This window comes from Macrobrachium nipponense, chromosome 6, assembly GCF_015104395.2.
Source record: "Macrobrachium nipponense isolate FS-2020 chromosome 6, ASM1510439v2, whole genome shotgun sequence".
Taxonomy (NCBI): domain Eukaryota; kingdom Metazoa; phylum Arthropoda; class Malacostraca; order Decapoda; family Palaemonidae; genus Macrobrachium; species Macrobrachium nipponense.
In genome coordinates this window covers 65646481-65658772 of record NC_061108.1, presented here as the reverse complement: position 1 = coordinate 65658772, position 12292 = coordinate 65646481, and the positions used below count along the sequence as shown (strand labels likewise).

The following is a 12292-nucleotide window of genomic DNA, read 5'->3' as shown; positions in this document are numbered from 1 at the left end:
TATTATAGGTACTAGGTTGGCTAACATACACCATGCTTCGGTATGGCGATTAGCTTCCCTGTTATAATTTATTTTACCGTTAAGTTAGGCTTTCATACCCCATTGTCGATTGGTGATTAGCCTGCCCCCTCCCCGTTTTCTTGAACTAGAGGTTAAATTAGGCTAACAATTACCCCTTTCTTCGGATCGGCGATTAACCTAATTTTCTGTTTGCTTAGCTTCGTGTTCCCCGTGTTAGTCTAGCTTTAAGATATCGCTTTTTAATTTTATTTGATTGATTATTATAAATAATCCTATTTATATCAGTGATATTGATGTTGTTCCGACGGTTCTTCCCACCATCGTATCTTTCACCTGGCTGGGAAGACCACCTGGTTTATCACGGTGAGCCACCCGGTTACGGGGTCCCCCTCCCGTCCCCCATTCCCCCCCTCCATACATTGCCATCCACGTCGATGGGTGATGACTCGTTTTCTCACAGCTAGCGTCCGAGTCTGCATGAGAGGGGGTGACTCACGGGACTGGTGGGGATCTCCCCTCCCCTACTGGTACTCTCACTCGTCACGTGCCTCGGGGGCTCGGGACCTCCCCCCTTCTTCTCCGTCCTTAACTGGCCGCTCAGGGGGAGGGCTCCCCTACCCCACATTCTTCCTACTCTTTCCCCCTCAGTTCAGTCCGGCAGGTGGGTCTATCCGCCGCTACCGAACATAGAGAGGGGGGGAGGGAATCACTGGGTTTCCTATCCCACTTAGGATAGTTCACACGAGCACTTACTGATATAAGGGGTTTTTATTTTGTTTTATTTTGTGTTATTTAATGTTTAGAATCTTTTGCGTTACTCCGGGGGGTTTTTTATTTCCGCCTCTCGTACTATCCCTTGCTTCGTTAGAAGTTTGACATTGCTCACTCAATATTAATTAACTCCGGGCCATACGGAGAACTCCGGGCCCTAACGGAGTCTAGTTTTTAGTATATGGACAAGGTGGGGAGCTTAGGCGGAGGCAGAGACTTTCTTCCCCCCTCGTAATTTTCTACGTAATATTCATACGTAGATCTCTATCCGTCGGTCCTACTCCGGCACCCACGGATAGTTTTGCATATTATTCCACCGGAGGTTGTCATTGGTACTCATGTATCCTTTGACTTACAGATGTGTGCCAGGAGATTGGGTGCAGTGCCATCCTCCAAGACCTATGCGGCCATATAGTATGCCGTTCTCATGCAGGATGTGCAGTGAAAGTGGAGGATTTTATCGTTTGGCATCATGAAGCTTGCCAAACCTGCTACTTGCTAGTAGGAGATGCCTCACTAGTAGTAAGTTTCTTAGCACTTTCTTCATTCATTCGTCATCCTGGAATACTTGTTGTTATATTATACCTTTCACATATGAGACACAATTCTTCATATAATCTCAACACAACAGACATTCCTCCCCTATCCTCTCCCTAACTCTAGACCCTTTTTTACAGGGTTCTGATGAAGAAAAGAAGAAAGCTTTGTCGACTCTCAAAGCTTGGGTAGGGGGTTTTGGCCGGAAATTCTAAGGGCCGCCCCTACATTCTTACCAGGATATGGCGGACCTAATATTCCAGGAGCCAAGAAAGGATCAGTGGTGGACCCGATAGCGGCCGCCCCTTTGCTGGCCGACCTTCAAGTCATGATCTCCCTACAAGGAGGGGGATTTCCCAGAGGACGTTGCAGAAGACGTTGCGGCAATGAACCTCGACGTTGAACCCATGGCTATTGACTCCATGGGTACAGGTAAGGGTGTAGTAGGGGCAGCTCCTGTGGGTTCTCAGGGCCCTTTCCTGAATTCCCTTTCTCCATCACCTTCTACTGATCCTTCTACTTCCACTTCTTTCCGGGGCTTCACTGAAGAGCAGCGGTCTGTCCGTCCTAAGGCTACTTCAGTGATCCCCAAGGCTAAGATGACCGAGGAGAAAACTTAAAAAGTCTCTCCCCAAGAAATCGGTCATCCTGACAGACACTATAACTCCGGCTCACCACCCCGGATCAGTTAGGTCAAGGAGGCCTCTTCCTCTGCGTCGAGGTCCCCCAAACATAGATCACGTAAGGATCGGGCTCAAGTCCCTCTTTTTGATCCCGAATCCTTTTCGGCTAACATTCTGGAGCAGGTGGGAGTGATCGTAGGGGTGCCTTGGTTGACAACAAGGTCGGCTCGGTGCTCTCCCAGCTCTCCAGTTCTGTTACGTCTTCCGGCCAGTCGATCCAATCGCTGGCGGAACGGCTGGCCGCTCAGGAGAATGCCATCGCCGGGATCCAAACCTCGATTGCGGCAGGTTCCCCTCTATCTGTGCCACCTTCTCCTCTTCCAATGCCAGATTCCAGCCAACTGCCGGAATTCAAGGCGGCCAACCCTTGGAGGATCGCTTCGTATGCCCCGTTTGTCAACGGAATGTTGACAATCGAAGGCATAGGAACTCGAAGGCGTGAGGACTTCGAGTTCCACCCCAGAGACCTTCAACACCATTCATTGGCTACGTCCGACTAACGGAAGCAGCGATGATGAGAGGGAGGAACAAGGTTCCCAAGGAAACAGTGATCCTTCCGAGGGAACAGGCACAGCAGACTCTAATGAGAAGTCTGGAAGAATGGGGGTGTGAAAACACCCGCATCACAGCCTTTAGGAGTCCTTTCACCATTTTTACTCCGGTGGAAGGGACTCCGCTACCACTGACCCTTAAGGTAGTGGAAGCAACCTTTCAGGCCGCCCTGAAAGACGAGCCCCTGCTCAACTACGAGAGACGGAACCCACCTCTCTCTTAGTCCCAGGCTCCGAGACGTACTTCGAAGGGGCAGTTCCTACTTTCTCAGTAGGAAAACTAAAGGCGGACTGTGCCACCTCTCTCTTTAGTGAGAGACTCCCCAGGTTGTCGGACTCTCTCATCCAGATGGAGTACGACGCCCGGACTAGGCTCGCGAGATCCCTTTCCTCCATGACTATGGCGGAGATGACGGCTCTTGTATACCAACAAGAGCCAGTTATTTAAAGTTTTGGCTAAAGGTCTGCTGCACACCATGCAGTGTGACCTTTACGACTTCCTCATAGCCAGGAGAAATTGTAGGAAGCACGTTCTGGCGGAAGCTACTATCCGCCATGAACCGAAATAAACTGATTGCTTCCCTCATTTGGGGAACGGACCTCTTTCCAGCACCAGTAGTAGCAGAAGTCCTTCATGAGGCTTCTAAGGTCAACCAGTGCCTCAAAGTCAGGTGGGGACTGGTAGCAAAGCGGAGGCAGGAATCTTCTGGTCCTAACCCAAGGAACAAGAAGAAACCAAGGAAGTTCTCTCCCTTCCAGCCTTCTCAACAAACGTTGGTTCAGGCAGTCCAGCATCACAAGGGCAACCATCGTCGAAGGGTCAAACAACAATACCTTGTTCTGACCCCTCAGTCCCAGCAATCTCAACCCTCCACTTCCTTTGCTGTCTCGCCAGCCTACAATTCCAACTATGAAAGCCAGAACTTTCAGGCTTTCAATAGGTTTTGCGAGAGGCAGTAGAGCAAGAGGTGCCTCTGATTCAGAGGATCGGCGGGCTGCTAACAGGGGAAGAGGTTTCCGAGGAGCAAGAGGTGGCCGCCCCTCGGCAAACCAGCAGTGAGAATCCCAAGGTAGGAGGGAGGCTGTACCTCTTCCGCCAGCGGTGGGGGTTCAGCCCCTTGGGCTCAAGTATAGTAACAAAGGGACTAGGTTGGAGTTGGCTAGAGGGCCCTCCTCCAACCAACAGATTCTATCAAGCACCAACAACGGAATTGGTAGAGTATACCGAAGACCTCCTTCTCAAAGGAGTAGTCTCAAGAGTCAACAATTTAAAATTTCAAGGACGCTTGTTCAGCGTGCCAAAAGAAAGAAAAACTCGGTAAAACCGAAGAATCATCTTAGACTTGTCCCATCTGAACTTATTCATTCATTGCGACAAGTTCAGGATGCTGACCGTTTCGCAGGTACGGACCTTACTTCCCCGTGGGGCCGTCACAACCTCTATAGATCTTACAGATGCCTACTATCATGTTCCCATAGCCAGACACTTCCGTCCATTCCTAGGCTTCAAACTAGGCAACAGATCCTACTCCTTCAAGGTAATGCCATTCGGGCTCAACATAGCCCCCAGATCTTCACCAAAATTGGCGGAAGCAGTAGTGCAAGAGCTAAGGAAACGACGGGAATAATGTTAGTGGCTTATCTGGACGATTGGCTTATTTGGGCAAAGAACCCCAAAGAATGCAAAGAAGCAACGGTCAGAGTGATCAATTCCTGGAACATTTAGGTTTTCAAATAAACAAAACCAAGTCCAGACTAACACCGGAATCTCGATTCAGTGGTTAGGCCTTCAGTGGGACTTACAATCGCGCACTCTATCAATTCCGTCGTTGAAAAGGAAAGAAATTGCAAGAGCTACAAAACAATTTCTCAAAACGACAACAAACATCCAGGAGGTGCCAGGAGAGGATCCTGGGCTCACTCCAGTTTGCATCAGTCACAGACGTTCTGCTCAGAGCCAAACTCAAAGATATAAACAGAGTATGGCGCTCAAGAGCGAATTGCAGATCCACGGGACAAACTAGCCTTTATCCAGCAATCTTACGGGAAACGTCTCCGCCCCTGGACGGAGACAAAGAACCTTTCAAAAGCAATTCCTCTACAGTTTCCCCCTCCATCATTAGTGATCCACACAGACGCCTCAAAATAAACAGGGTGGGGAGGATACTCCCAGTACGAAAAAGTTCAAGGAACTTGGTCGTTAAACATTCCGCCAGCTACATATCAATGTACTGGAGGCCATGGCAGTATTCCTCACACTGAAACGACTCCGTCCGCCCAAGAACTCTCATTTCAAATTAGTTCTGGACAGTGCAGTAGTAGTACACTGCATCAACAGGGGCGGATCCAAGTCAAGCCACTTGAACCATGTCATGATAGCCATCTTTTCTCTGGCATGCAAAAACAAATGGCACCTGTCAGCCACTCACCTGGCAGGAGTCAAGAACGTAGTAGCAGACGCTCTATCACGCTCCGCTCCGTTGGAATCGGAGTGGACACTGGACAGGAGTTCATTCAATTGGATCAGTCTACAAGTCCCCGGACTCCAAGTAGACCTCTTCGCCATGGAGTCAAACCACAAACTCCCTTGTTACGTGGCACCAACCTCGATCCTCTAGCATACGCTACGGATGCAATGATCCTCGATTGGAACGAATGGAAGAATATTTACCTCTTCCCTCCGGTGAACCTTCTCATGAAAGTTTTAGACAAACTCAGGACATTCAAAGGCCAAGTAGCTCTAGTAGCTTCCCAACTGCCCAAGAGCAATTGGTTCCCTCTACTCCTAGAGTTGAGACTCCGACCACTACGGATTCCCAACCCCAAACTAACCCAGTTAGTGCAAACTCAGACTGTGTCCGCTTCCTCAAGAATTCAGAAAACCCTAACTTTATGGATTTTCATGAAATTCGCAGCCATGAGGAATGCAGAAATTGATCCCCAGAATATCTCATTCTTGGAATCAGATAAAAGAGAATCTACTCTCCGACAATATGATTCATCTGTCAAGAAAACACTGAGCAGAGTTCCTTAAGTTGTCAAATTCTCAAGTCATGACAACGAACCTAGCCATAACTTTCTTCAGATCATTGTTTGAGAAAGGCTTAGCAGCAAGCACTATCACTACGACCAAATCAGCTCTTAAAAAGATCTTCCAATTTGGTTTTAGCATAGACCTTACGGATTCGTACTTTACGTCCATACCAAAAGCTTGTGCTAGATTAAGACCATCAACGAGACCTAAATCAGTCTCTTGGTTCTTAAATGATGTCCTCAAACTGGCCTCGGACATTAACAATGACTCTTGCAATTATATATCCCTCCTGAGGAAAACCCTATTCTTATTAAGTTTAGCCTCCGGAGCTAGAATATCAGAACTGTCAGCTTTATCAAGGGAACCAGGCCACATTGAGTTCCTCCCCTCAGGGGAAGTCCTCTTACCCCAGATCGCCATTTTCTAGCCAAAAATGAAGACCCACAGGACAGATGGTCCTCGTGGAAAATCCTACCACTACCTCAAGACATTTCCCTTTGTCCTGTCAACTCATTAAGAGCCTACCTTAAGCAGAACACTCTGAAATCTTCAGGCCCATTGTTCATTAGGAAGGGAGGTGGTACTTTATCCCTGAAAGGGATCAGGCAACAAATTTTATACTTCATTAAACAGGCCAATCCAGAGTCCTTTCCTCGGGCCCACGATGTTAGGGCGGTGGCCACATCTATTAATTATTTCCAACACATGAATTTTGACGATCTTAAGAAGTATACAGGCTGGAAATCTCCGACAGTTTTCAAACGGCACTACCTAAAACCCTTAGAAGCCCTCAAATTTCCAGCAGTGGCAGCTGGAAACACAGTTTCTCCCGATTCTTAATTTTTACTATAACTTCTTGTAGCCTTCCCTTCTACCTGCCCCATTGCACCCTTACTTAGTTTAGTCGCCTCCATGTATTGGCGGGTTACCTGAGTTTGCTTTTGTTCATCATTCTAATCGGATTCAGTTCCATTCTTTTGTATATATCAACTTATATCTTGTCTTTCTGCCTTAACCTGTTTGTTATTGTATTTGTTGTTAGGCTAACTAATTTTAAGTGATAAACCCGTGTTTTAGGGCTTATACTTCCCTTAGGGTAAGACTGTAATTTTAGTTGATTATTATACTATTAACCTTACAAGTGTTTAACTTTACCTTCTTAATTTATCTGTACTGTTCCTCAAGCTTGGTGTTTGGCATTCTCTGGTACTATTTTCACAGGCCGACACAGGTCAAGCCCAGAAAAGGGATTTTGACGAAGGAAAAATCTATTTCTGGGCAACGACCTGTGTCGCCCTGTGAAACCCCACCCTGTAGTTAGATTATCCTCACCCAGCTTACCCCAAAGCTTGGAGGCTATCTTCAGGAATGACGTCTCAGGCGTCGGAGGCGCTCACGGTAGTAGTAGACCGGGAGCTGTAGCACGGCTCCTCCGTAGTTCGGGGTTTTGTCGAAGGAAGAAGCTAAATGGCAAGGGACCTCTGGTAGTGATTCCACTCGCTCCTTACTATACCGACACTTCTATAAGAAGTGAGCGAGCCATTTATCTTGGCATTATATTGTTTCTTTTTTCTCTAGGATGAATAGCAATATTTATTCTTCAGAAATAGTATCAAAGGAACCATTTCACAGGGCGACACAGGTCGTTGCCCAGAAATAGATTTTTCCTTCGTCAAAATCCCTTTTTTAGTACGTATACCCTAAGTTAAATGAAAGTTGTTGCTTTCTGTTTAGTGACATTTCCCATAGTTTTGGGAAGGTAATAATGTACAGCATAGTTAATCTATTAGACTAGTCTTTTATTATATTTACAGTTTTTACTTCCAAGGATCCTATTTTTTAATATTTACTAATTAATAAAAACTATATGTATTGTATTCAACTGTACTGTTCTCCAAGTTTTTTATCGCAATTTCTTATGTGAGTTAGAACATAAAAGAAGGGAACTAATAAAGGCTAGCGTTGTCTTCTATGTTGTATAGATATCCAAGGTTTTTTTTTTATTGTTTAATATTTTTTTGGGTGAATAATAATTTATTATAGTTTCCCATTTTCATTTGTGCAGTGGTTGAAATAGGCTTAAAGCATCAAGTGAATGGTGTAATAATATTTGAAAATTAATGTGTGATAGCTTGAGTGGGATGAGGTACATGTGGTAAGTTGCAAACCTATAAAGTAAGTTGATAAATTTATTACTTATAGGACAGGGAATCTTTTGGTAGTTCAGGGTGTATGTGGTATGAATATGATCATTTCAGTGTATCCTTTAACTTATATTTTGCCATCGAGTATTCTAGATACTTTTTGGTATATTTTTGGCAGAATATAGAAAAGCTTTGCCTTTGAATATCACAATAGACAAAGATTGCTGTAACTACCTTCTGTGACTCTGGAAAGCCTCACTTTAATTATTTTATTTGTGTAGTTTCAAGGACATGATGTTTTGTTTATGAAACCTTCTCTCAGTATTTTGTCATTAGTCAGTCTTTTGATATGTGTTTTTGTATAAATTCCTAAGAGGATATGAATGGATTCGTTAATAGCGATAGTAATGGGCATATAATGCTTGAAGGCCAGGCATTATTATTTGTGGCTAAATAGAGAGAATCTGCTTTTTATTTGTTATGCTCTTTGTGTTGGTCTCTCTCAGCCCACTCCTGCAGTGAATGATGAGCACATCTATTTTTGTTATGCTAGATAGTTATCAAGTCTTGTAGTTACTTAGTTGATGTTGTCAGTCTCCTGAAAAATTTTGCTTGGATTATAAGATCTGACATGCACCTATTCTATTTACGTATATGGTAGATATTATTAATTTTGTTACAAGCATGAAGTTCAGTTTGTGTGTGTTAACATTTTATTTAGTGCATGTATTTTATGGTCTCATTTTTTTCTTTTCATTCTGGTATATACTTTTTTTCTTCCAGTTATTAGTTTTAATTTTTAATTTTTTCTTTTCCTCTCACCTCCCTGAATCCTTACCTTTGCCTGCCTCTGATGCCTGTGTTATGCGACATGTTTCATTTATTTTTGCTGAATTTGCTCATTCTTGTAACTGCTTGCTTGGAAATTGCTCATTTTATATATCTCGCTTTTGTGGGAAAATAATGTATTCCCAATTGTAAATTGAAAAACCCAACCCATTGCTGTGAATGGTTTGTAAATATATATTGCTGTTTATTGTTGCTTTAATTGATATATTCTTTTTTACATTTATTGGCAAATTTTTCCGTGAATTCATAGAAATCAATCCAGATTTGAGATCAGAAGCAGAGGCTCGGATGCAAAGGCCTTGCTCTCCACCTTACCTCCAGTATATGTATCCACCATTTGTTAATTCATCATTAAGTGTTGGTATAACATCAGGTATCCCTACTTCCTCATCGACAAATGCCCCTGTCCAACCAGGCATCGTTTCAGGCATTCCTCCTCCTTGCTCCTCTAAGAGATCTCCTAATCCTGTTCCACCTCACAGCTTATCCAGCCATCATCCACTTGTGGGTTACAGTTGTTGCTCTCCATCTCCCTTATTATCCTCCTCTTCATCTTCCATTACCTGCACCTCCTCGCCTTCCTGTGCCTATTCCTCTCCCTCAACAGTCCCAGGAATAGTTTCGGGTATTCCTCCACCCCATAACAACAACAACACGACCAACAACAACAACCCTAGGGGAAAGCACCATGCAAGAAAAAGGAAGACTGGCCTTCCCACAGTACAGGAAAATAATTGGCTGGTTTCAGCATCCACAGATCCATCTGATTGCACCATAGTGGGTAATTATGAGAGGCCACAGCCTTGTTTTTGGTGGTTGGGTATGCAGCATCAATGGATGGTGTTTTCTTTTTCAGGTGATGGTTGATAGGGTGGTGATGGTTATATCAGCAGTCATTTTTTCTCCATTGAAAGGGATTTCTAGGGCTTTACATTGTGCAGAATTCCTAGGTTTTCCCTGTTTTTCACATCTCATTTTATAGAGGATAAGGTACAATTACTAATGCCATTATGTTGAATCTATTTCAAAATTTTAACCATTTCCTATTGTTCTCATCACTGCATTAGGCAGTGAGAGTAAATTTAGGAGTTGGTATTTCAATTCTATGTTTGCATATGTTGATATTAAGGTAGTGTTTATTTGCTTTTGCATTGTTATTATTTTATGTACTTTCTATCTTTGGACATTTTTATTACTGTGAGGTCATTTTGGAGGTAATTATGTTGCTACGTATATTGAGAATGATCTTAGTAATGAGTAGGTCTTCATTGGAAAATTTCTGCTTTTGCACTGTTTGCACTTTTCTAAATGATTGGTTGTAAGGTATATCATTTGGCTTGTAGGCCTCTATCTTTAGCTTACTGATGCTTTACTAGGCTATATTTAATAGTGGACTGTAAAATTCTGCCAGTTCTTTGCAAGATTTCAAGACATTTTCTTGATGAAACTGATAATTCTGTCTTCCATAGTAGTTGGCAGAGGCACTGTTTTCAAATGTTGCTGTTTGATAATGATAAGCAATGGAGGGTGTATATATAATTTTGTAAGTATGGTTGTATTCAGTACTCACTTTATTCATGTCGAGTTTTTTTTTTAAAGTTAACGAAATGAAAGCATGAAAAAATTTCTTATTGGTCAAATATGTTATCTGCACCTTACTAAGAATATAAATTAAAAATTGATCTGGAAAACCAATGTAATGTTTGCATTGGTAATGAACATTGGTAAGTTGGAGGGTCATTGATCCTAACAATCCATTTTTCTTCTGGTCTCTACTGAGAATCTGTATGTCTCAACCTGTCAGTTTCCTGAAATGGATCATCTATCCTTTCTTTATGGTAAAATTAAGATGATATTAAGGGGTTTTACAGCATCGTTTTACCCCTGGTTACTTCAACTTTTCTTTTCTCAATTTTTACCTTTCACTCAAACACTCAAAAACAAATAGTTGTTAGTGCAACATGAAAGTTTAGGAATTCTCATTGATCTTGTTAAGCTGACTTATAATTATTTGGGATGAATCTTATGTAGTGTATTATAAAACTTAGTTTACATATTCACACCATAGTTACAGTTGGCATTTAAATGTTGCGTGGCTGACCCAGAGGGATTGTCCATACACTCAAGTTCCAGACAGCCTTTTGTATCTTGAATTGTTTGTAAGTTGGGTTTTAATGTCATTTTAACGTTACTGTATCCATCACACCTATGTAAGTATGATATAAAATCTGAAGATTTTGTTACACTTGGACTCATGGCAGCATCCCTGATAATATCCTTCCCTATCTAAGTCACCACTACTACTTGAAAGGCATATGTGGCCACTTGTGTAGGCCCTCATCGTCACTAAAAACGAGCGTATTTTGCATCATCTGTATGCAATAATACACGATGAAAAGCTTTAGAGATATCAGAGATTAGGGCATGTGAATGATGTCTGAATTTAGGCAATAAATCATATAACATTTCGACCAGGTTAGGTCCAGGATACAAACAATCATGGAGGGAAAGCTCACCCTTGACTTTCAGTGAAGCCTTGAAAACTATATGTAATGGTGTGGTAAGGCTCTGATTCTTTACACCAAAGTGGGGCAAATAGTAGCCTTCTACTTTTGGATTTCTAACTTCCTTAATATATCTTGCTGCCAGGTACGTCTGAAGGACATTTTCGTAATTGTTATGATAAATGGAATGCTTATCAAACTGTTTCGCAAGTGTATTCAGTTGTGCAAGAGCATTGTGGTAATTGGTAATTGGTTGTTCAGACCCTCAAAATGGTAAGCTTACTTGGCACCCTTGTTCGGTTCCGGTAATACTTTTCTGGACTTTTTGCATGGCACCTTGTTCAGAGGTAGTGAATTGCTCTTGTGATGCAATTCCTATGTGTCTAGTTTCCACCACATATCAACATCAACTTTGTCTTCGATCAGTCTGCATACTCATAAAGTACTTACAGAGATATCTAACCCCACCAGGTCCCACTGAGGCACTCGGCTGTATGGTGTGACACCATTATGAGTGACGAACAAATTGAAATAGTCAGCCCCTATCAATAGGTTACCATTTCTGAGAACATCCCCTTTAATGTCTTCGTCCACCATCGTACATCCTCTACTTTGCAAATGTTTCTTTGCATTACTGATTCCTACCTTATGCATGGGCATATGAACATCACTGTACACTATTAGTTTGGAACGTATTACTCTTTGCTTTACATGTACGTGGCATGAAACATCATCAAATCTCCATGTACGATCTGGGATCCAAAGGGAGTGATATTTAAAGACATGTCAAATGACTGGAAGGTTCTACTTTCTCGCCAGCCAACTGGAAACACAGCTGCGTTGGCAGCCCGTGTCGAGGAACATGCAAGTACGGAAAGATTTGTTGCAAGTGTATACTATGGCAGTAGCTGTGGCTAACAACTTAGCTGGTAGCTAGGTCAAAGGCTTGTCCTTAATCATCTTTGCGTTTACGCATGGCTCTTCATCCTTGGTTTTTTATGGAATTCTCTGATTTACATTACGGTTAGGTCTGTGGGTTTTGATACCACATGAGAAGGTTTGGAGGGTGATTGAAAATTTGAACGGTTAGGAGAAAGCATAACAGACCTGGGTTAATTATTATCTCCTTCACAAATCCGACTGTGATGGCGTCCATCACACAACTTGCAGTTGCGTTTGCTACTGCATTACTTACTAC

At 42.9% G+C, this 12292-nt stretch overlaps 1 protein-coding gene across 2 annotated transcripts in view; it reads left to right on the top strand.

Annotated features, from left to right (window-relative positions):
- Window positions 1-12292, top strand: part of LOC135216322 (serine/threonine-protein kinase SIK3-like) — a 1037686-nt gene that overhangs the window by 664942 nt on the left and 360452 nt on the right. Inside the window, exon 15 of one of the 2 annotated variants that reach the window (XM_064251492.1) lies at window positions 8841-9371. The exons of the other annotated variant lie outside the window; for it this stretch is intronic. Within the exon in view, the coding sequence (XP_064107562.1) occupies window positions 8841-9371 (531 nt within the window). The remainder of the gene's footprint in view (window positions 1-8840; window positions 9372-12292) is intronic. 2 annotated transcript variants of the gene reach the window in all.